We start from the raw sequence: 24,946 nt of genomic DNA, 5'->3' as shown, positions 1-24,946 counted from the left end.
GATACAAGCCTTAAAGATGGCCTTTTCCATGAATTTAAGAAATTTGGAAAGGTGACTTCAGTGCAGATACATGGAGCTTCAGAAGAGAGATATGGTCTGGTATTCTTTCGGCAGCAAGAGGACCAAGAAAAAGCGTTGACTGCATCAAAAGGAAAACTTTTCTTTGGCATGCAGATTGAAGTAACAGCATGGATAGGGCCGGGTAAGAGACAGAGACAGCTCTCTTAACACACTTTCAGTGTCTTCTGTTTTAAAGAGCTGTTTATTAAGTTGTTGCTCAACTTAATAAAATAGATTGTTTTGGTTCAGAAGGCGTGAAGATTGTTTTTGTAAAAGGCAGTTTAGGCCCTTGTTGAATCCCACCTCCCCCAAAGGATTGAATTGATTGAGATAAGGTGGTAGTTCCTAGGAGAATGACAACAGAATTAGAAAACAGACTACATCAATTTGAGGGACTAGTTAGACCAGTTTTGTTTCCATTATGCTCTGCACAAATTGGTCCTGTTATTCCAGTTTCCATGACCTTGAAAGATAATGACAGATGGAGTGTATGCAGCCCATGGAAAATTTCAAGGGGACGTTATATTGCTCGAACCTACCTGTAAGACTTGTCTATTCTAAAGCAGGAAGTCTTGTCAGACGTGACGTGGGTCAGTGTTCTTCCTGTTTCAGAACCACCTGCAGTGCTTGTTTATAATGCAAATCTTTGACCCTACCCTCGATTACTGGTTTAGAATTTGCATGCTCAAGTTTTTAAAACCCCTGATTTACTTGTGAGTAAATCTATAGAGGAATGAGCAGAAATGTTAACTTTATGCATTCGCATAATGTATGCGTGGGACAGTTGAACTTTAAGAGTGAGACTTTGAGTGGAATTTATAGGATAAACATAGCCCATTTTCTTGGAATATTCATTTTATTTGACAACTAAGAGGAAAAAAATAGAATTTCTCTGATAAGAATGTGTGTTATTTGTATATTAAAACAGGCACAGAGTTTTTAGAATGAAGACTATAAAATATGCTTAATTTTGTGGTAAAACACAGGAATTCAAAGGAATATAATCTTTTCAAAGGAATTGTTAATAGAAGTTATTCCTTCCCATTCATTTCCTCCTCTGGAGTTTGAGATGTACTGCCTTAACTTACACTTGGGCTAAGGGCAGTTCAGGAGTTCTTATTTAACACATTTTAAACAGTCAGAACTGACTTTGAGGAATAATATTTAGAATGTTATATAATCTGTACAAGTTTTTAGAGCCATATGTACATATGTAATTTTTAATTAGTGAGGATCTAACTCAGGGGCATTATCAATAAGTGACCTTCTAATCTCCAAGTAGTGGGCTTAGCTTGAGATTTTTAGTGAAAAAAACAAAAAACAAAAAAACATTTGGGGGTCTTTCCTGGAAGCCCAGTGGTTAAAACTTTGTGCTTCCAGTGCAGGGGTCTCAGATCCCATCCCTGGTCGGGAAACTAAGATCCCACATACTGCACAGCATGACCAGAAGATTAAAAAAAAAAAATCATTTTACCTAATTAGTTAACACCCAGGATGTTAACTGGGCTTTAACCACCAGCCACTGAAGATGTTGAGATGTTTTTTTAAGCTTCCCTGGTGTCTCAGAAGGTTAAAAATCTGCCTGCGATGCAGGAGACCTGGATTTGATCCTGGGTCAGGGAGATCCCCTGGAGAAGGGCATAGCAACCCATTCCAGTATTCTTGCTTGGAAAATCCCTTGGAAAGAGAATCCTGGTGGGCTACAGTCTGTGGGATCACAAGGAGTCAGACAGTACCGAACCACTAACACTTTTACTTTTCTTTGATTGAACATGTAGAGAAGTTGGACTGGTTCAAGCATAGGAAAGTCAAAGGTACTTTTCCCAAATGGGACAGCATTGAAAGACCAGTTGAATGGGTTATTTGAAAGCTGTGTAAGGACATTGGGTTGGAATTAGCTGTTGGATGGTTGTCATAAATGTTTAATATTGAAATGTATGGAGCTGATTGCTTCCTTAGGTCAGAGACCTCTTGGAATTAAAAATATCCAAGTCCAGGAAACCTAACTTTGCCAACAGACCTCTGGTGGCTTCAAACATTGTGCTTTTTTACTCCTCTGCTGTGCAACATCACAATCCCCTCAACATTTCAGTGATAAGTAGGCAATAAGAGTTAAAACTGGTCATGAAGGCTGAAAGACACACTCTGAAATTTTTACTGAGCTGTTTGGTGGAATTGAAGTCATTGTAGATTTGAATGGTTGCAAATCATGCTTTATCATTCTGATTCTGCCTTTTTTTTTTTTTTTTTTTTTGACTGCACTACGAGGCTTGGGAGATCTTAGTTCTCCTGATCAGGGGTTGAATCTGGACCACAGCAGTGAAAGCCTAGAATCCTGACCACTAGGCCACCAGGCCAAGGGAACTCCCCTGATTGCCTTTTAAAGTACAAATCTCAAGATGTGTCTGAATTATTTTTTTCTCCTTTTAAATGAAATATTTCTAAGTATGTACTCTCCTAGATAATTTTAAGAAGACCTTGTTGAGTTTAAAATGAGACATCAGATCAGATCAGTCGCTCAGTCGTGTCCGACTCTTTGCGACCCCATGAATCGCAGCACACCAGGCCTCCCTGTCCATCACCAACTCCCGGAGTTCACTGAGACTCATGTCCATCGAGTCAGTGATGCCATCCAGCCATCTCATCCTCTGTCATCCCCTTCTCTTCCTGCCCCCAATCCCTCCCAGCATCAGAGTCTTTTCCAATGAGTCAACTCTTCACATGAGGTGGCCAAAGTACTGGAGTTTCAGCTTCAGCATCATTCCTTCCAAAGAAATCCCAGGGCTGATCTCCTTCAGAATGGACTGGGTGGATCTCCTTGCAGTCCAAGGGACTCTCAAGAGTTTTCTCCAACACCACAGTTCAAAAGCATCAAGTCTTCAGCGCTCAGCCTTCTTCACAGTCCAACTCTCACATCCATACATGACCACAGGAAAAACCATAGCCTTGACTAGACGAACCTTTGTTGGCAAAGTAATGTCTCTGCTTTTGAATAAGCTATCTAGGTTGGTCATAACTTTCCTTCCAAGGAGTAAGCGTCTTTTAATTTCATGGCTGCAGTCACCATCTGCAGTGATTCTGGAGCCCAGAAAAGTAAAGTCTGACACTGTTTCCACTCTTTCCCCATCTATTTCCCATGAAGTGATGGGACCGGATGCCATGATCTTCGTTTTCTGAATGTTGAGCTTTAAGCCAACTTTTTTACTCTCCACTTTCACTTTCATCAAGAGGCTTTTGAGTTCCTCTTCACTTTCTGCCCATAAGGGTAGTGTCACCCTCTGTGAAATAAGATGAAAATGTAGATAAAGATAGTTGTAATGAGCACTGAACAGTTTCTGGGCCCATCTGACTGAAAGTATATATATACTCTCTGATGATTGGGTGAGATTAAGGTCTGCTACCATTAGAGCTATTAATCTGGAATCAGAAGTGAGATGTATTCTGGCGTAGTTCACCCAGCAGCTCAGAAGTTGAGTCTTTTTAATATCAGTGTTGTTGTTGACATCATCAGTAATGTGGCTGGAGCTAATGAACACTTTGTTTTAGTCAAATTGATTAAATACTAACATTTTTGGGTGGCTTTGTTTTACATTAAAAAAGAGATATCATACAGGCCATATTATGATTGTTATCCAGAAAACGTTGAAAGTCCCTGACTTCTTGTTGTTTAGTCACTCAGTCGTGTCCTACTCTTTGCGACCCCATGGACTGTAGCCCGCCAGGCTCCTCTGTCCATGGAATTTTCCAGGCAAGAATACTGGAGTGAGTTGCCATTTCCTTCTCCAGGGGATCTTCCTGATTCAGGGATCAAACACACATAGAAGACAGATTCTTTACCATCTGACCCATGAGGAAAGCCCATCCCAAGTTAAATGGAACTTCAGAGAAAGCCTATGATTGAGCTAGACATTGAACCAGGACTTTGATCATAAGAAATAAAAACCTTAAGAGTCATTTAACCTCTTTCTATTTGTCATTGGGTACCATGCAACAGCAAAAGAAGATATTTTATAAGCGTTACTTCAGTCAGTTTTCATACAGTTACTATTCTTGTATCTAAAAATTGCTGTATTTAGATAATTGGGTATGACAAGCATGATATGCTAAATATTTTACAAAATATTGAAAAGTAAATAAATAGTGAAACTGGACTGTTTTTAGCTGAACTTCATGTTTATTTCAGATTTTAGGATTTTAGTTTTATAGTTCACATTCAGAGCCTACTACATAATTTTGAAATGTACCATTAGGCTTAAATAATTGCCATTTTCCACTGGGGTTTAAAACCTATTTCTGTGATAGTGATTATCTTTTAAAACAAATCAACTGAAATAGAAATTCAGTCTACTTTTCTATTTGAAAGATCAAGGTGTTAACTTTCTCTTAATTTTTTAGACATGTTTCTCTAGCTTCTGTATTCTTCTTTTGCTTTGGAGCTGTTTCTGATAGTATATATGATTTTTCAGATTACATGAGAATTAAGCCCCGCATATCAGAGATTTGATTTCTTAAAGTAGATTTTCCCATGATATATGAGTAAACATTAAAACACTCTCTGCCCCTTCCCACTTACAGAAACGGAAAGTGAAAATGAATTTCGCCCCTTGGATGAAAGGATAGATGAATTTCACCCCAAAGCAACAAGAACCCTTTTTATTGGTAACCTTGAAAAAACCACTACTTACCATGATCTTCGCAACATCTTCCAGCGCTTTGGAGAAATTGTGGTATGTTGTGTTTTTTTTAAACAATGAAAACAATTTTAAATCTTTGTCATAAAACATACAGCATAAGTGCAGCTTATATTTGGAAAAATGTATTTAGATGTTATAATGAATATTTTTCTCATTTGCCCTATGTGTTTTTAACTCCTGCTAAAAGATGATCTGGCAAAACTCATCAGGGACTGCTTTATGTGTGTATGTAAAAATATATAATTGTCTTTATTTACGTATGTATTTTCTTTTCCACTTGTCTTATCTTTGTCCATTGGATGCTGTTTTAATGCCATCTCTAGTCCTGTGGGTTGAAAGGAAAATCTGGAAGAGAAAACATGTCTGTAAGAAAGAAGCAGCAGATTAGTGTATGATTCTTTTTATTACAATGCACGTTAGAAGTACCTTGGGAATTATTGGAATGTGGTTGTCATGCTGGAAGCTCGGTTCTGTTTTGAAGTTTTAATTAGAATCTGTTTAAATTATGCAAGTCATTGTTTGACTTAGAGATAGAAGGATTTTTCTGTTCTCCATGATTTAAAACTTGAGTGAAATTATAGTGAAAGTAGTTTGGTTACAGTTTGTATCCTTAGGTATACTGTTTTGTGTTATGTTTGAAAAAATGGAAAATTACTTCTGTCTTCCTAGACTTTCTCTAGGACTTCACAGCTAATAATTGTGAAGAAAGTAATATATTTGGACTTTGGAGAGCAAAAAAAAAAAATAGTTTGCGTAGAAACAGCTATTGTACATCTTTTAGGTTTGTGTATATGTGATGTCCATTTGTCTATTCTTACGTATACACTAATGCTCTAAGCAAAAGATTCTTAATATTTTTTAATGGCATAACGTAGTCTTGTGAATAAAATATTATTTGTGCTTGTGGCTAAACAAAACCTCATCTTTAGGGGCTTGAGAGTAGAAATTGAAGTGGTTGGCAGAAGTGAAGAAAAAACAGAGAAGCTATTTAGGGAGCGATACCAACAAAACATTCATCTTTCTTTTCTGATTATTTAACTTCTCTTATTTTTGTGAGGGTACTGTATACTCTTAATTCCAGCTCTACTGCCTACCTGGATGAGTGACTAGACGCTCAGTTACCTATTTGGGCTACAGCTGCTTCTATCTTTAGATCACAGTCTGTTATTTATTTGGTTTTTGGCTTTGCGAGACTATGAATTGATAAAATTTTCAAACATATTTTTATTTGAATGTTTGAAGGAGTATAAAGAGTTGAATTTGGGCATGTGGATATATTTTCATCACCAGGGTTGCTAAAAATGGAATGATTATTATGTTTTAAGAGCTATGCTTGTCAATAAGGTGGACATGTCAGTATTTGAAAACTATTATCTTGTTTGCAGTTGCTCATGATTGTCACTGTTTTAATGACATACAAACCTTGGGAACATGGTCTGCTGCTTATTGATAACAGATTATGCTATAACAGAACCTTTTTAGTAAGTCAGCCCACCATTGTTCTTTGGGAAATTTAAATGGAGCTATCCTGAGTTACTACATTCTATGTAATGATGAAAACAGCTTCCATTTACCATTACTTAGAAAAATTTTGAGTATAAATTATGCTTTTTTTTTTTTTTAAGGACCCATCAAACAGCTCTTTAAATGCATTACTCATTTTGCTCTGTTTCAGGTTTTGATTATTGGCTTGTGACCCTTAAGGAGGCTTAGATAATCACAATACATAATCTGCAATATATGGCCCAGCTCATTATTGTTTAAGTACAAGTTTTGCCATCCAAGTGTCTGGTTTCTCTGGACCATTTTCATGTGTAAGCCAGGTTTTTTCACTACCTCCTCTAAGTAGGCAGGACCAGAGTGTCAGATGTGACAGCAGGTTTTGAGCATTCCAAGGAAATGGGGATATTCCTTTATGTAGAGTGTTTCTTTAGTCCAGGGATGGTATTCTAATGCATCTTCACAGAGTAGTTCAGATATTTATGTAGTCCGTTCATTCTGGGTATGAGAGATTATTACCACATTTATCAGTTACCAGGTTTGATTCAGTTAGATATACTAATAGAATGAAGCTTCTGATTCGGGATTGCATATTTTAAATCACTTTTTGAAAATTTGACTTCTTTATCATTGTTATTTTTCCCAGATGCTGTATTTTAAATGGCTTGCCCCTAATAAGGATTTTAGATATTGCAGAAGGGAATTATTTGTTAGGTTTTCATTAAATAGGCCACCTTTTACTTCTTATCATAAATTTCTCTTAACACAGGTATTATGGATTTAAAATTTTGAGTTTTGAGTTGCATTGCAGTTGCTCTTCTGCAGAGCTTCACGTGCGAAGAATTTCATGGTTTGTGACTACAAATGTTGTGTTGAATAGATTTTTAGGCTATTTACAGTTGCATGAAGATGTATAATTGTAACTAAGCAGGTGGTTTGGGAGGAATCTGTTTTGAGAACCATGTAGCTCATATGGACTTGGTTTATTCTGATTTATTTTTTATTGACATATCACTAAGTGGTATCCATCCATTGTTTTTTTCAGGATATTGATATTAAGAAAGTAAACGGAGTCCCTCAGTATGCGTTCTTGCAATACTGTGACATTGCCAGCGTTTGTAAGGCTATTAAGAAGATGGATGGGGAATACCTTGGAAATAATCGTCTCAAGGTAAAGGAATTTATATGTTACTGTGCTGTTAATATTTGCTGTGTTTTTTTTCCTCAAGATTTGGAGGTGTTTTATTTTGGTATATATAATTATTTAAAATTGTAATAGTATAGTTAGATAACCATAAAGGTAATAAACTTCTTTGCATCCTTATCCTGTTATACTGTAATCTGAATTAATACTTGCTTAGCCAGGCAGGATAAATTTTGTGTAAATTTTTGTTTGATTTTAACTTGATTCCCACTTGAGGTGGTGGTTGGATAAGATTCCTACAGAATACAAGTTTTTTCACAATTTTTGTTGTTGAATAATTGGTGGCTTAACTAATAGAAATTTTGCCTTTTGTATTCAGCTGGGTTTTGGAAAGAGCATGCCTACAAACTGTGTGTGGTTAGACGGGCTTTCTTCAAATGTGTCAGATCAATATTTAACACGACATTTTTGCCGATATGGGCCTGTGGTAAAGGTAAGTGGGAGGTTTGAGTATGTGGCTTTAAGTCACTAATGACTTCCTTTCTTTTGGTATTCTGTCCTTTCAGACCCAGTTTCTGGTGCTGACTTTTCTTTGTAACTCATACATTAAAATTCTCTTTTTTCCAAAATTTGATCTAGAAGAGCACTTACTTATGATATGTTTTGAAAAAACTATATCGAACCCATCAAAATGAATAATTTTAGAACCAGTCTGCAAAATACTGTTAAATAGACTGTTGCTTAGGGATTTCTATAATTTTATCTCATTAAAATTAGTCTGATTATATAATTATTCACATTCACACTTACATGTAATTAGACTTGATTTTTAAAAAAATGATAATTTTCAAAAACACTCATACAACAGAATATTCATCCAACCAATGTTTGTTGTGTAACGTTCACAAACATAACAGGAAAAAAGTCTCTGGACCCCCTTCCATTATGTGAAGGTAAAGATGTTAACTTCTTAAAAGCAGATTTTACATTGTCGGAGGTATGTTGCATAACTTTGACATTTCTGTACGTGTAGCTTTTGTTGTATGGAGAAACAGTTTTTTGGTCCGGTGATTTTTTGTCGGTACTTACTTTAGTATAAGACAGTACTCAGTCAACATGGAAAAAGAATACACAAAAACAAAATAAAAACAATATACCTCAGGCCACAATATCCACAAATCTAAACAGTTCCTACAACGTTTTGTTGTGTTTTTACTATAACATGCATCATCAGGAAAAACAAATTTTTTTCTGGAATAAAAAAAATATATATTTATTCTTGGCAATGTGTTAGTGACTTAGAATTTTGTTGGGACTAACACAGAATTTTGTTTAGACTGATGTTGTTTGTTTTTTTACAGGTGGTGTTTGATCGCTTAAAAGGCATGGCCCTGGTTCTTTACAATGAAATTGAATATGCACAAGCAGCTGTAAAAGAGACCAAGGGGAGGAAAATCGGTGGAAATAAAATAAAGGTGTGCAGAATGACTTTAAGCAGAACCAAAACAAAGTCATGTTTGGATCCCAACCTTTTAATGATTGGCATTTTGTTGGCTTACAGCACATCTAGTATATATCCTCAGTTTTCAAGGGCGATATTACAATTTTTTAATTTGGCTACTTAAGGACACAGAGGAGAAGGCAATGGCAACCCACTCTAGTACTCTTGCTTGGAAAATCCCATGGACAGAGGGGCCTGGTAGGCGGCAGTCCATGGGGTCGCTAGGAGTCGGATAGGACTGAGCGACTTCACTTTCACTTTCATGCATTGGAGAAGGAAATGGCAACCCACTCCAGTGTTCTTGCCTGGAGAATCCCAGGGACGGGGAGCCTGGTGGGCTGCCGTCTATGGGGTCGTACAGAGTCGGACACGACTGAAGTGACTTAGCAGCAAGGACACAGAGTCTTTTAAAACGTTATCACAGAACCTTCCCTAAAGATCCTCGTTCCCTACACCCTGGGTTCCTGGTGCTCACCAGTGAGCTCTCAGTGCAGGCTGCACTCTCAGGAGCTCCAAGTGTCAGTCCAGCTTCTTGAATGATCCTCTCGATCTTCTTTCCTCTTCTCTTAAAGAGTGGGTAATCAGTGAAAGTATGATCTTTTGTCTAAGTATTTTTATTTAAAAACTTTTGTTCATGAGAGTTTCAAGGAATTTATGCACTTAATAACTCTGGTTAGATTGAAATCAGTATTTTTAAATAAGATATTGATAAATGGTGAATATCATGCTTTAGTGACTTTGAGGCCTCACTGAGTAAAGTTTAAATGTTCTTCCATATTTTATGTTCTAACTGTGGTTCCAGCAAATTTATGCACAAGATGTTGTTGTTGTTTAGTTGCTCATCATATCCAACTCTTTGCAACCCCATGGAGTGCAGCATGCCAGGCTTCCCTGTCCTCACTATCTCTCAGAGTTTGCTCAAACTCAAGTCCATTGAGTCCATGATACTATCCAACCATCTCATCCTCTGTTGCCCCTTCTCCTCCTGCCTTCAGTCTTTCCCAGCATCAAGGTCTTTACAACAAGTCAGCTCTTTGCATCAGGTAGCCAAAGAACTGGAGCTTGTGCATCAGTCCTTCCAATGAATATTCAGGGTTGGTTTCCTTTTGGATTGACTGGTTTAATCTCCTTGCTGTCCAAGTTACTCTCATCCAGCACCACAGTTCAAAAGCATCAGTTCTTCAGCTCTCAGCTTTATAGTCCAACTGTCACATCCATACATGACTACTGGAAAAACCATAGCCTTGACTAGATGGACCTATGTCGGCAAAGTGACGTCTCTGCTTTTTAATACTCTATGTTTGTCATAGCTTTTCTTCCAAGAAGCAAGCATCTTTTAATTTCATGGCTGCAGTCACCATCTGCAGTGATTTTGGAGCCCAAGAAAATAACGTCTGTCACTGTTTCCATTTTTCCCCGTCTATTTGCCATGAAGTGATAGGACCAGATGCCGTGATCTTATTAGTTTTTTGAATGTTGGGTTGTAAGCCTGTTTTTTCATAAGATATTACTAGATTTAGTTGGTCTGATTATTTAACCAATGGCCTAGAATCCTGATAGGTATGTTTCAGTTTTTGATTTTGCTTTCTCCACTTCTTCAGGATTGGGTTCTGAAACTTTAAATTATAATTCTTTATCAAGATTTCTGTAGAATTTGAGAATTTTCAAGTTAAAAAAATACAGTTTTAGTTATGAGGACTATTTCACTTAAATGAGATCTAAGTTACATTTTCTTGTAATTTATCCAGAAGAAGAGTTTTCAAATTTGGTAACACTTTCCATCATTGAAATCTGAAACTCGCATTAAACACCTGCTGTTCATTTTTTTTTTTTAGGTGGATTTTGCAAATCGAGAAAGTCAGCTGGCATTTTATCACTGTATGGAAAAATCTGGTCAAGATATTAGAGACTTTTATGAAATGTTATTGGAAAGAAGGTATGTATTTTCAACCTATCAGCATAGCTTGAATTTGAAAATTTCTAGTACATAAAATTTAGATGGGATTAAATTCTGTTTTTCATCCCTTATTGCTACTCTCCTTCCCCCCAAACTTATCCCTTTTATTATCCCCATGTATGGAAACACATTAAAAATGGATTTCTCATGTAGCTCATGGGAGTTGGGTTAACCTTATCTACATTTTCTCCCTGAGAATACTCATTAAAAGAGTTACTCTTTTCTAGATTATAACTTTATATATAAATCATCTTGCCTTACACATTTAAATTAAACATGTTGAAATGCATTGCTGCTGCTGCTGCTGCTAAGTTGCTTCAGTCGTGTCCGACTCTGTGCGAACCCATAGATGGAAGCTCACCAGGCTCCCCCGTCCCTGGGATTCTCCAGGCAAGAACCCTGGAGTGGGCTGCCATTTCCTTCTCCAATGCATGAAAGTGAAAAATGAAAGGGAAGTCACCCAGTCGTGTCCGACTCTTAGCGACCACATGGACTACTTATAGACTATTAAATGCCCAGTGTATTTAGTAATGACAACATCCAAGTTGTCACCATGTATGAGCTCATAGAATTAATTGAAATAACAAAGAACTTTAAAAAGACTATCAAGAGCTTTGTTTTAAATTCAGATCTCTTAAATAATTTGTGAATCAGAAAGCCAAAGTTGTATAGATTAGTAACTTTAGCTGTGTAGAAAGTAAACAATCCTTGGGAATTCCCTGGCCTTCCAGTGGAAGGACTTGCTGCTTTCACTGCCATGGACCTGGTTTCAATCCCTGATCAGGGAACTAAGATCCCACAAGCCACATGGCACGGCAAAAAATAAAGTAAACCTTACTGATCTTTGTTAATTTTTTCAGTCATGGTTATGTGGTATTTGATATTTTTTCTACTGCTTGTGGGAATTGTAGGAACCATTACAGTCCACAGTCGACTATTTAAGGTGTCACCATCTAAATCAGGCTAATGCTTAAAATTGCATCAGAACTGATGATTAATTCTTTTTTAGACCACATATATTAAAACACCTCGACAATGTCAGTAGGTTCTTCAAAAGCTGATCACATTTGAAAATGGAAGCTATCATCTATATGATAAAGCTGTTTGTCCAAACTTGCCTCTGTGATTAAGTCTCCTGGAATGTTTCTACTAGATCTCCACCCTGTAGATATGTGTTAGAGAAAAGACTATTTGAGAAATGCCTTTAGACACTCAAGTTCAAGTATAAAAGGTCTCTGTGACAGTTCAGTTCAGTTGCTCAGTTGTGTCCGACTCCTTGCGACCCCATGAATCGCAGCACGCCAGGCCTCCCTGTCTATCACCAACTCCCGGAGTTCACTCAGACTCACGTCCATCGAGTCAGTGATGCCATCCAGCCATCTCGTCCTCTGTCGTCCCCTTCTCCTCCTGCCCCCAATCCCTCCCAGCATTAGAGTCTTTTCCAATGAGTCAACTCTTCATATGAGGTGGCCAAAGTACTGGAGTTTTAGCTTTAGCATCATTCCTTCCAAAGAAATCCCAGGGCTGATCTCCTTCAGAATGGACTGGTTGGATCTCCTTGCAGTCCAAGGGACTCTCAAGAGTCTTCTCCAACGCCACAGTTCAAAAGCATCAAGTCTTCAGCGCTCAGCCTTCTTCACAGTTCAACTCTCACATCCATACATGACCACTGGAAAAACCATAACCTTGACTAGACGGACCTTAGTTGGCAAAGTAATGTCTCTGCTTTTGAATACACTGTCTAGGTTGGTCATAACTTTCCTTCCAAGGAGTAAGCGTCTTTTAATTTCATGGCTGCAGTCACCATCTGCAGTGATTTTGGAGCCCCAAAAAATAAAGTCTGACACTGTTTCCTCATCTATTTCCTATGAAGTGATGGGACCAGATGCCATGATCTTCGTTTTGTGAATGTTGAGCTTTAAGCCAACTTTTTCACTCTCCACTTTCACTTTCATCAGGAGGCTTTTTAGTTCCTCTTCACTTTCTGCCATAAGGGTGGTGTCATCTGCATATCTGAGGTTATTGATATTTCTCCCAGCAATCTTGATTCCAGCTTGTGCTTCTTCCAGCCCAGCGTTTCTCATGATGTACTCTGAGGATAAGTTAAATAAGCAGGGTGACAATATACAGCCTCGACATACTCCTTTTCCCATTTGGAACCAGTCTGTTGTTCCATGTCCAGTTCTTACTGTTGCTACCTGACCTGCATACAGATTTCTCAAGAGGCAGGTCAGGTGGTCTGGTATTCCCATCTCTTTCAGAATTTTCCACAGTTGATCTTGATCCACAGAGGATGAGGCAAATCCTGATCATGCTCCCAGAAACCTATTGGGTGCATTCCCTTTTTATTGCCTCTTCTTGCCACTTCATTTTTGTTTAAATCAAAGAAGGTATATATTCTTTTTCATTTCCTCATGGTGTTTAGTGTAATGGTCATTAACTACTTGAGCGGTTTTTTAATGAAAAATATCCCCTACAGCCAAATTTCCCAAAGGGTGAACTTCTAAGGTATCAGTGGTTTTCCACTAGTGGATTGGAATCCACGTTCCAAATTTTTCTGTGTGTGTGTGTGAGAGAGAGAATGAACATATGTAAGAACATAGTCTACACATCCTCTATAGGGAGGATTCTCCATCCTCCCCACCCCCACCCCCACAATCTGAAGTCATTGTTAATACTTTAAGTGCTTATAGGAATTCTTAGCCATAAGTGAGTGGAAAATGTGTTGATGATCTAGTGGCACTTAAGACATAAAAATTTCATTAAAATTTTCTGTGTGTATGTTCAATATTTTTCAGAGAACAGTGTCTTGTGAGGGTTGGATAATGTTATGTGAGTTAATTTTTGAATATTGCCACTCAAATTAATTCATTTTACTGATTATGTGGCTCTGGCTTTGTTCCTTGGTTATTTATCCCTGTTGAATGTTTAGAGATAAAGTAGGAAGCATGAGGGTGTAGGACTTTACTGTGACCCAGTTTTGCCTCATTTGGTTTCAGATGGTAGTGTTTCTGGAATGCATTCCTTTCAGTAGAACTTAAGAATCTTTGCCTTTTCCATAGAGTGGAAGTCATGCCACTCAATAGTTGATGAATAAGTAGAGGGGAAAAAAGTGCTTTACCCCCTAATGACAGTTCAGCTCACAAAAGCAAGTGATGACTCATTTTCATAGGGCTCTGCAGTTTAAAAGTATTTCTTTTATTCCCTTAAATACAGTGTCAGGGAAATAGGGCTGTGACTCTTTTCATGTGTTACTTATGGTAGGAACTGACAATCAGATGACTTTGCTGATAAGGTCACAGGCTCCTAAATGATGGGCTAGAAATAAACCCAGTGCATTTAGTTTACCTGCTAGTGCATTGAGTCTTACAGGTTGCCAAAGTAATTCTCAGCACAAATTTATGGGGTCACATTATGCTTTAGATGAATTTCTCACCTACTTAGAGTAGTTTGGATACTTTGTAGTCATGGGAACAGCATTCTCTGAAAACCTGGCCTTTCAAAGTCCCTCCGGGTCCTGCCAGAGCCTTTTGTACATAGTACTAGTGTGCAGTTTTATTGTCTTTTGCTAGAGTTCCTTGGTGGCAAGAACACTCATTTCTTTTGGTAGAGTCCAGCAAAATGTGTACAAAATCATCATTTATTAAACTGAACAGTGTAGCACTAATGTTTATGTATATACCTTTGACTTCTGTAACTTTTTTCTTTCACATTTTGGACGTAGTTTTAGTTTGCTTATTTTAGAAAATACCTGGAAGCCATTTTTAAACCTACTTTTAATGCAGGCAGTAAACTACAGCCATTCTTGGTGTCTTAACCACTTTATATTAGAAAGCTTAGGGAATTCCCTGGTGGTCCAGTGGTGAGGACTCTGCACTTTCATTGCCAGGGGCTTGAGAATTCAATCCCTGGTCGGGAAACTAAGATCTTGTAAGCCATGATGTGATCAAAGGAAAAAAGGAAGCTTACAGTGTGTTCTCCTTTACATGTGAAAGTGATGCTTCCTTGGAGTTTGTGTTTATGGTGATAAGGAGTTAAGTCAGCCTAATTTTACAAAATGGCTGGCCAATGTTGAGGCAAAAAATCTGATTCCTATGGAACTATAGAAGGATCGTCTTGAATTGGTCATCCTATTAAATGAAATATCATAGATGTGTCATAAATGATTCTCTTTGAAATGATAAAGTTCAGTGTAAATGCATATGATAAGGTGCTGGTGATGCTTCCAGTGTTGAATGCTCAAGTCTAGATGCTTCATTTGCTGTTGAAAACGGGTTAGAACATTGCCCAGTAGCAACTTTGACATACTTTTCTAAGGTCCATTCTTTGAACAAATTTGAGTACCTGCCATGAGCCAGGAAGACAAAAGCTCATGCTTTTAGAAGCTTAGGTTCAGGGTTCATTATGTTTCATTGAGCTGCCGTTAGTAGTACTATGTAGACTGAGTAAGCCATACTTGTTTGAAAGAACAAAAATAGGACATGAACCAAGAGTAAAGGAATTGGCCTCTGTTACAGGTAAATTTCCATTTTATACACCATACACATTCTTGCATGCAAATTCAATCCTATTTTGAATGCCCTGGGTCATGTCACTTTAACAATTAAGGAATTCTTTTACAATTAAGGAATTATCTCACACAGCTTGTAATACATAATTTGTTAGTTGGCAGGTTGGGGAAAAGTAACAATTACTGAAGGCCAAGTATGTGCCCTGTATTATGTTAGGAAAGTTTTTACAAAGTTTCATCTTATTTAACCTTCTTGTTTAACTTATTCTTAAATAACATTATCATTTTATAAGTGTAAAGACTGAGCCCAGGGAGACTTGCCCCCAGTGTGTTTTTTTAAACTGTGAATTGAGGTAGAGGTTGCAGAGGTAGAAAGATTTTAGTTAAATTGTTAATCTGTCTTTTCAAACAATACATTTGTTTCCCAAGTTGTGGTAAGACTATCTCTTGGCAGAGAAGTAATTAATTTATTTAACCTGCTGCTGCTGCTGCTAAGTCGCTTCAGTCGTGTCCGACTCTGCGCGACCCCATAGACGGCAGCCCACCAGGCTCCCCCGTCCCTGGGATTCTCCAGGCAAGAACACTGGAGTGGGTTGCCATTTCCTTCTCCAATGCATGAAAGTGAAAAGGGAAAGTGAAGCCGCTCAGTCATGTCTGACTCTTAGCAACCCCATGGACTGCAGCCTACCAGGCTCCTCCGTCCATGGGATTTTCCAGGCAAGTGTACCTAGTCTATCTGAGATACTATTTCAACATGTATTCAATCTGAATAAATTACCGAAGTATATGTCTTCTTTAAAAAAAAAAAAAAGACTAAATCTACCAGATCTAGTCTGTATTTTATACACACCTCAATTTAGTCTAGCCAGATTTTAAGCTCTTAGTAGCCATCTGTGGTTTGTAGCTGTGGTATTGGATGGTGAAATTCTAATGATTTGGTCATTGTTTAGTTGCTGAGTTGTGTCTTTGTGACCCCATGGGTTATAGCCTGTCAGGCTCCTCTGTCTGTGGAATTTGCCAGGCAAGAATACTGGAGTGGGTTGCCATTGCCTTCTCCTTCCTTATCTTGGATGAGGGATCGAACCCATGTCTCTTGCATTGGCAGGTGGATTCTTTACCACTGAGCCACGAAGGAAGCCCCAGTTCTAATGATTAAATAATGGCAAAGATTTTTAGAAGCAGGACTCTAACTGCACATGTAGGATTAATGTGTCAGTGACGAGAAAACAAAAAACCAATACATTCTTTTTTGTCTTTGGCAGAGAAGAACGAAGGGGATCTTATGACTATAGCCAAGATCGTACATATTATGAGAATGTCCGTACTCCAGGCACATATCCTGAGGATTCCAGACGGGACTATCCAGCTCGAGGGAGAGAATTTTATTCAGAATGGGAAACTTATCAAGGAGACTACTATGAATCACGATATTATGATGATCCCCGGGAATATAGGGATTATAGAAATGATCTTTATGAACAAGATATTCGGGAATACAGTTACAGACAAAGGGAACGAGAAAGAGAACGTGAAAGATTTGAATCTGACCGGGACAGAGACCACGAGAGGAGACCAATTGAACGCAGTCAGAGTCCAGTGCACTTGCGACGCCCTCAGAGCCCTGGAACATCTCCCTCACAGTCCGAGAGACTGCCGAGTGATTCCGAGAGGAGGGTTTACAGCCGCTCCTCAGACCGGAGTGGAAGCTGCAGCTCACTTTCCCCTCCAAGATACGATAAACTTGACAAACCTCGTTTGGAACGCTATACAAAAAATGAGAAGACAGATAAAGAACGAGCTTTCGATCCTGAGAGAGTGGAAAGAGAGAGACGTTTAATAAGGAAGGAAAAGGTGGAGAAGGACAAAACTGACAAGCAGAAACGAAAAGGAAAAGTTCATTCCCCAAGTTCTCAGTCTTCGGAAACAGACCAAGAAAATGAGAGAGAGCAAAGCCCCGAAAAGTTGAGGAGTTCTAATAAACTGAGCAGAGAGAAAGCTGACAAAGAAGGATTGGCCAAAAACCGCTTAGAACTCATGCCCTGTGTGGTTTTGACTCGAGTGAAAGAAAAAGAGGGGAAGGTTATTGACCACGCCCCTTTGGAAAAGCTGAAAACCAAGCTTGATAATGACGCTGTCAAGTCTTCTGCCTTAGATCAGAAACTTCAGACCTCTCAGACAGAGCCTGCAAAATCTGAATTGTCTAAACTGGAATCTGTTAGGATGAAAGTGCCAAAGGAAAGGGGGCTTTCAAGCCACATAGAAGTGGTAGATAAGGAAGGCCGGCCTAAACCCAGGAAGCACTTAAAACCAGAGCAGAGTGCTGACGGGGTGAGTGCTGGGGACCTGGAGAAGCTGGAGGCAAGGAAAAGGCGTTTTGCAGATTCCAATTTGAAAGTAGAAAGGCAGAAATCAGACCTCAAGAAAAGTAGTCCAGAGATGGAAGATGCTCGGGTGCTTTTAAAGAAACAGCCTGACATGTCATCTAGAGATGTCATTCTGCTGAGGGAAGGAGAGTCTGAAAAAAAGCCTGTGAGGAAAGAAATTCTTAAAAGAGAATCTAAAAAACTTAAACTGGACAGACTTAATGTTGTTCCCAGCCCCAAAGACTGTCAGGAGCTTACCAGTATTTCTGTTGGGACTGGCTCAAGGCCCAACTCAGATCTGCAAGCAAGGCTGAGAGAACCAGTAGGTGAATCTGTGGAAAATCAAGAAATCCAGTCAAAAAAACCCACTGCCTCAAAACCACAACTCAAACAGCTGGAGCTATTAGATGATCAAGGACCAGAGAGAGAAGATAATAGGAAAAACTATTGCAGTCTTCGTGATGAACCACTTGAATGTAAATCGGGCCAAGAGAAACCACATTCAGTAAATACTGAAGAAAAAATTGGCATTGATATTGATCACACACAGAGTTACCGAAAACAAATGGAGCAGAGTCGTAGAAAACAGCAGATGGAGATGGAAATAGCCAAGTCTGAGAAATTCGGCAGTCCTAAAAAAGATGTGGATGAATACGAAAGACGTAGCCTTGTTCACGAGGTAGGCAAACCCCCTCAGGATGTCACCGATGACTCTCCTCCCAGCAAAAAGAAAAGAATGGACCATGTTGATTTTGACATCTGCACCAAGAGAGAAAGGAACTACAGAAGTTCACGCCAGATCAGTGAAGATTCTGAAAGGACTGGTGGTTCTCCCAGTGTTCGGCTTGGTTCCTTCCATGATGATGATGACCCTATTGGTTCTCCTAGGGTAATGTCCATAAGAGGGTCTCCTAAATTAGATGACAAAGGTCTCCCCTATTCTCATATAACAGTCAGAGAAGAGTCCTTAAAATTTAATCCTTATGATTCAAGCAGGAGAGAACAGATGGCAGACATGGCTAAAATCAAACTATCTGTCTTGAATCCTGAAGATGAACTAAATCGGTGGGATTCTCAAATGAAACACGATGCCAGCAGATTTGATGTGAGTTTCCCCAACAGCATAATTAAGAGAGACAGCCTTCGAAAGAGGTCTGTCCGTGACTTGGAACCTGGTGAGGTGCCTTCTGATTCTGATGATGATGGTGAACACAAATCTCACTCACCTAGAGCCTCTGCATTATTTGAAAGTTCTCGGTTGTCTTTTTTATTGAGGGACAGAGAAGACAAACTACGTGAGAGAGATGAAAGACTCTCCAGTTCTTTAGAAAGGAACAAATTTTATTCCTTTGCATTGGATAAGACAATCACACCGGACACTAAGGCTTTGCTTGAAAGAGCCAAATCCCTTTCTTCCTCTCGAGAAGAAAATTGGTCTTTTCTTGACTGGGACTCCCGATTTGCTAATTTTCGAAACAACAAAGATAAAGAAAAGGTAGACTCTGCTCCGAGACCTATTCCATCCTGGTACATGAAAAAGAAGAAAATCCGGACTGATTCAGAGGGAAAAATGGATGATAAGAAAGATGACCATAAAGAAGAAGAACAGGAAAGGCAAGAATTATTTGCTTCTCGTTTTTTACACAGCTCAATCTTTGAACAAGATTCCAAGCGACTGCAGCATCTAGAGAGGAAAGATGAAGAATCTGACTTCATTTCCGGCAGGTTGTATGGGAGGCAGACCTCTGATGGACTGAATAACACAACTGACTTGATTCAAGAGCCAGTAGTTCTTTTCCATAGCAAATTCATGGAACTCACACGAATGCAACAGAAAGAAAAAGAAAAAGACCAGAAACCCAAAGAGGTTGAGAAACAGGAAGATACAGAGGATCATCCCAAGACCCCAGAATCTGCTTCTGAGAATAAAGAGCCGGAACTGAAAACTCCATCTTCAGTTGGGCCCCCTAGTGTCACTGCTATAGCTCCAGAGTCAGCAGCAGCATCGCTGGAGAAGACAGCTGGTGAAAAGACTGGAGAGGGGCCTCCGGTGCCAGAAGAAAAGACCATTGAGCCAGCCTCTGTCCCGGAAGAGGCAAAATCCACAAGTACAGATCTGGCTCCTGTCACTGTGGAGCAGCCTGAGCAAGGAGACTTGCCCCCAGGAGTGGACACCAGGAAAGACACTGCCGAGCCTCCTTCCACTGTTGAAAGAGGCTCATCAGTCGATCAGCTGCCTTATCTGGATGCCAAGCCTCCAACTCCTGGGGCCTCGTTTTCCCAGGTAGAGATCAGTGTAGATCCTGAGCCTAACAGCACCCAGACACTTCCAAAACCAACTCAGAAGCCTGAAGAAGCCGATGAGCCTCAGGTGGAAAAGCCAGACTTGGCTGCTAACGTTGAACCTAACACAAGTCAAAAAACGGAGGATGTTCCTGAGGTTCCACCTCCAGCTACTGAAGTTGTAGAGGTTGATCCTCCAGTTGCTGCAAAAGATAAAAAGCCAAACAAAAGTAAACGTTCCAAGACCCCCATTCAGGCAGCTGCAGCAAGTGTGGAAAAGCCCGTCACCAGGAAGAGTGAGAGGATAGACCGGGAAAAGCTCAAGCGATCCAATTCTCCCCGGGGAGAAGCACAGAAGCTTTTAGAACTGAAGATGGAGGCAGAGAAGATTACAAGGACTGCTTCTAAAAACTCAGCCACGGACCCTGAACACCCCGAGCCAAGCTTGCCACTTGGCCGAACCAGGCGCCGGAATGTGAGGAGTGTTTACGCAACCATGGGCGACCATGACAACCGCTCTCCAGTCAAGGAGCCCGTGGAGCAGCCCCGAGTGACCAGGAAGAGACTGGAGCGGGAGCTGCAGGAGGCTGCGGCGGTTCCCACGACCCCTCGGAGGGGGAGGCCTCCAAAGACTCGCCGTCGGGCCGATGAAGATGACGAGACTGAGGCCAAAGAAGCTGAGACGGTCAAACCAGCTGAGGGCTGGAGATCCCCACGGTCCCAGAAAGTAGCTGCTGGTGGTCAGCAAGGGAAGAGGGGGAGAAACGAACCCAAAGTTGACCCTGAACGTCCTGAGGCGACCACTGAGGGGAGTCCTCAAGTGAACGTGAGGGAAAATAATACAAAATCCAAGGCTGATAAAGAAGCAGCAGCGAGTGAACAAAAACGTGACAAGAAAGAAATTAGCACGGACAGAAATCCACCCGAAACCCCCCCAGTTGAAGTAGTGGAGAAGAAAGCAGCCCCTGAGAAAAACTCCAAGTCAAAGAGAGGACGATCTCGAAACTCTAGGTCAGCAGTGGACAAATCTGCAAACGTGAAAAATGCGGAAGCCACCATAAGTCCCAGTGTGGCTGCAGGCCCTTCAGAACTGCCGGTGGAGGAGGAGGCTGGGGTCGTGGCTGTTTCCCCCGAGAAGAGCAAGAGTCCCCAGAAGGAGGGGAGTGTATCATCACAGTTGAACAGTGAGCCCGCTGAACCGGACAAGGAACCAGAGAAGGAGGATGTGTCTGCCTCCAAGCAGTCCCCAGAAGCAAATCAGTTAGCCCGGCAGATGGAGCTGGAGCAGGCCGTGGAGAACATCGAGAAGCTCACGGAAACCTCCACACCCGCAGCTTTCAAGGCGGCAGCTCCTGATGCCACAGAGGGCCTCTCTACAGAGGACAGGGACAAGCCCGCACACCAAGCCAGTGAAACAGAGCTGGCCGCGGCCATCGGGTCCATCATCAATGACATTTCTGGGGAGCCAGAAAACTTCCCCGCACCGCCACCTTACCCTGCAGAATCTCAGACAGATCCGCCACCTCCTGAGGAAGGCATGGAGCCTGAGACCAATGAGGCTGTGTCTGGCATCTTGGAGACAGAGGCTGCTGCTGAATCTTCTAGGCCACCAGGCAGTGCACCTGACCCCTCAGCAGGCCCAGCAGACAAGAAGGAAGCCCGAGGAGACAGCAGCGAAACCTCCCACCCAGTGCCGGGAGCCAAGGGGTCAAAAGAAGAAGTGACTCTGGTTCGGAAAGATAAAGGGCGCCAGAAGACTACTCGATCACGCCGCAAACGAAATACAAACAAGAAAATAGGGGGCACTACAGAGACCCATGTCCCTGAACCTGACCAGGTTCAAAGCAAGAGCCCTGCTTCAAGTGATGGGACGACGGTACAACCCCCAGAAGCTCCACAGGAAGAAAAGCAGAATGACAAGCCCCAGTCCACTGCTCCCGAGTCATGTGCTTCTGACCCAAGCAAGACTCCATCCCGAGAGGATCTGCCCCAAGAAAGCAGCATGGACGAAGAGACTCCGACCAAAGCACCTGCGCTCCCAGACCCCACTCCTCTCTCGCAGCCTGCCCCTGTGCATGATGAGCCTCAAGCCAGATTCAAGGTGCACTCCATCATTGAAAGTGACCCAGTGACCCCGCCCAGTGACTCAAGCATGCCCACCCCCCCAATTCCCTCCGTAACGATAGCAAAGCTCCCACTCCCTGTCGCTGCTGGGGGGATCCCACACCAGAGTCCCCCTGCGAAGGTGACAGAGTGGATCACGAGACAGGAGGAGCCACAGGCGCAGTCCACCCCATCTCCGGCTCTGCCCCCAGACACCAAGGCCTCTGACATTGACACTAGCTCCAGTACGCTGAGGAAGATCCTCATGGACCCCAAATATGTATCTGCTACGGGTGTCACTTCCACGAGTGTCACAGCTGCCATTGCAGAGCCTGTCAGCGCTGCTCCTTGCCTGCATGAGGCACTGCCCCCTCCAGCTGAATCTAAAAAACCTGTTTTAGAAGAAAAAACAGCAACTCCAGTAACTAACACCTCGGACACACAGGCCTCAGAGGTTCCAGTAGCTGCTGACAAAGAAAAGGTGACTCCAGTCATTGCTCCCAAAATTACTTCTGTCATTAGCCGGATGCCTGTCAGCATTGATTTGGAGAATTCGCAGAAGATAACTCTGGCGAAACCTGCTCCTCAGACCCTGACGGGCCTGGTGAGCGCCCTGACTGGCCTGGTGAATGTCTCCTTGGTCCCCGTGAATGCACTGGCTGGCCCTGTGAATGCCCTGAAAGGCCCTGTGAAGGGCTCAGTGGCCACACTGAAAGGCTTGGTGAACACTCCCGCTGGCCCCGTGAACGTCCTGAAGGGACCAGTCAACGTCCTGACGGGGCCCGTGAACGTTCTCACCACTCCAGTGAACGCCGCCACCAGTGTGGTGAACGCCGCCACGGGCACAGTGAACGCCTCTCCGGGCACAGTGAACGCCGCCGCGGGTGCAGTGACGGTCACGGCGGGTGCAGTGACCGCTGCCTCTGGGGGTGTGACAGCCACAACAACGGGTGCCGTGACGGTGGCAGGTGCAGTGATTGCACCGTCAGCAAAGTGCAAACAGAGATCCAGCAGCAGTGACAACAGTCGGTTCCACCCGGGGTCTATGTCTGTGATTGATGATCGCCCAGCAGACACGGGCTCCGGTGCTGGGCTGCGCGTGAACACTTCCGAAGGGGTTGTGCTCCTGAGCTATTCGGGGCAGAAGACTGAAGGGCCCCAGCGGATCAGCGCCAAGATTAGCCAGATCCCCCCAGCAAGTGCGATGGACATTGAATTTCAACAGTCGGTGTCCAAGTCTCAGGTCAAACCTGATTCTGTCACATCGTCTCAGCCTCCAGCCAAAGGCCCTCAGACTCCTTCAGGCTATGCAAACGTGGCCACCCATTCTACCCTGGTACTGACTGCACAGACATACAACGCGTCTCCTGTGATTTCGTCGGTGAAGGCCGACCGTCCATCCTTGGAGAAGCCCGAGCCCATTCACTTGTCTGTGTCCACACCCGTCACCCAGGGTGGCACGGTGAAGGTCCTCACCCAGGGCATAAACACACCTCCGGTGCTGGTTCACAACCAGCTAGTCCTCACCCCAAGCATAGTCACCACTAACAAAAAGCTTGCTGACCCCGTCACCCTCAAAATAGAGACCAAGGTCCTTCAGCCGGCGAACCTGGGCTCCACTCTTACTCCCCACCACCCTCCGGCTCTGCCCAGCAAACTGTCAGCAGAAGTGAACCACGTCACGTCGGGGCCCAGCACCCCAACAGATCGAACGGTGTCCCATCTGGCAGCCAGCAAGCCAGATGCGCATTCCCCTCGACCCAGTGGGCCCGCTCCAAGCCCGTTCCCACGGGCATGCCACCCCAGCAGCACCACATCCACTGCCCTGTCCACGAACGCCACGGTCATGCTGGCAGCAGGCATTCCTGTGCCCCAGTTCATCTCCAGCATCCACCCGGAGCAGTCTGTCATCATGCCACCACACAGCATCACCCAGACTGTGTCCCTCAGTCACCTGTCTCAGGGCGAGGTGAGGATGAACACGCCCACACTGCCCAGCATCACTTACAGCATCCGGCCCGAGACACTCCACTCTCCACGGGCCCCCCTTCAGCCGCAGCAGATAGAGGTCCGGGCCCCGCAGCGTGCCGGCACCCCCCAGCCGGCCGCAGCTGGGGTGCCCACCCTGGCCTCCCAGCACCCTCCAGAGGAGGAGGTGCACTACCACCTGCCCGTGGCTCGAGCCGCAGCCCCTGTGCAGTCAGAGGTGCTGGTCATGCAGTCTGAGTACCGGCTGCACCCGTACACCGTGCCTCGGGATGTGAGGATCATGGTGCATCCTCATGTGACTGCCGTCAGCGAGCAGCCCCGGGCGGCAGACGGGGTCGGGAAGGTGCCTGCAGCCAGCAAGGCCCCTCAGCAGCCAGGGAAAGAAGCCGCTAAGACAGCAGATGCCAAAGCTGCCCCTGCCCCTGCCCCTCACGGGGAGGCCCGCATCGTCACAGTCACCCCTGGCAGCCAGCTCCAGGGGCTGCCTCTGACTCCACCAGTGGTGGTGACCCACGGTGTGCAGATCGTGCACTCGAGCGGGGAGCTCTTCCAGGAGTACCGGTACGGAGATGTCCGCAGCTACCATGGCCCGGCCCAGCTCACACACACGCAGTTCCCTGCCACAGCCTCCATCGGCCTGCCTTCCCGGACCAAGGTTCCCACCCAGGTGAGCACGCCCAGTCTGTCTTCTGGTCCAGAGAGTTGAGGGGTTGGCGGGTGGCAGGTACCAGTGAGGTCCCTGAAATACATCATCCTTTTTGTGGATTTCAAGAGGAGCTTCCTCAACTTCAGAATAAAGGGATCAGATTACAGCAGAGCCTGGGGACATGAGGGAACTCACA

General features: G+C 42.8%; 1 protein-coding gene across 4 annotated transcripts in view; it reads left to right on the top strand.

Annotated features, from left to right (window-relative positions):
* The window catches only part of SPEN (spen family transcriptional repressor), a 92,584-nt gene that overhangs the window by 64,440 nt on the left and 3,198 nt on the right, over positions 1-24,946 (top strand). For 3 of the 4 annotated variants that reach the window (XM_019976131.2, XM_019976130.2, XM_070768439.1), the window contains 7 exons: positions 2-202; positions 4,636-4,787; positions 7,300-7,425; positions 7,778-7,891; positions 8,760-8,873; positions 10,735-10,835; positions 16,629-24,771. In XM_019976131.2, coding sequence (XP_019831690.2) covers positions 2-202; positions 4,636-4,787; positions 7,300-7,425; positions 7,778-7,891; positions 8,760-8,873; positions 10,735-10,835; positions 16,629-24,771 — 8,951 coding nt within the window. Of the gene's footprint in view, position 1; positions 203-4,635; positions 4,788-6,433; positions 6,569-7,299; positions 7,426-7,777; positions 7,892-8,759; positions 8,874-10,734; positions 10,836-16,628; positions 24,772-24,946 lie in introns of those variants that run through there. The other variant, XM_070768440.1, reaches the window with a different exon arrangement.

This window comes from Bos indicus, chromosome 16 (genome assembly GCF_029378745.1).
Source record: "Bos indicus isolate NIAB-ARS_2022 breed Sahiwal x Tharparkar chromosome 16, NIAB-ARS_B.indTharparkar_mat_pri_1.0, whole genome shotgun sequence".
NCBI lineage: Eukaryota > Metazoa > Chordata > Mammalia > Artiodactyla > Bovidae > Bos > Bos indicus.
This window is presented reverse-complemented; position numbering and strand designations above follow the sequence as displayed.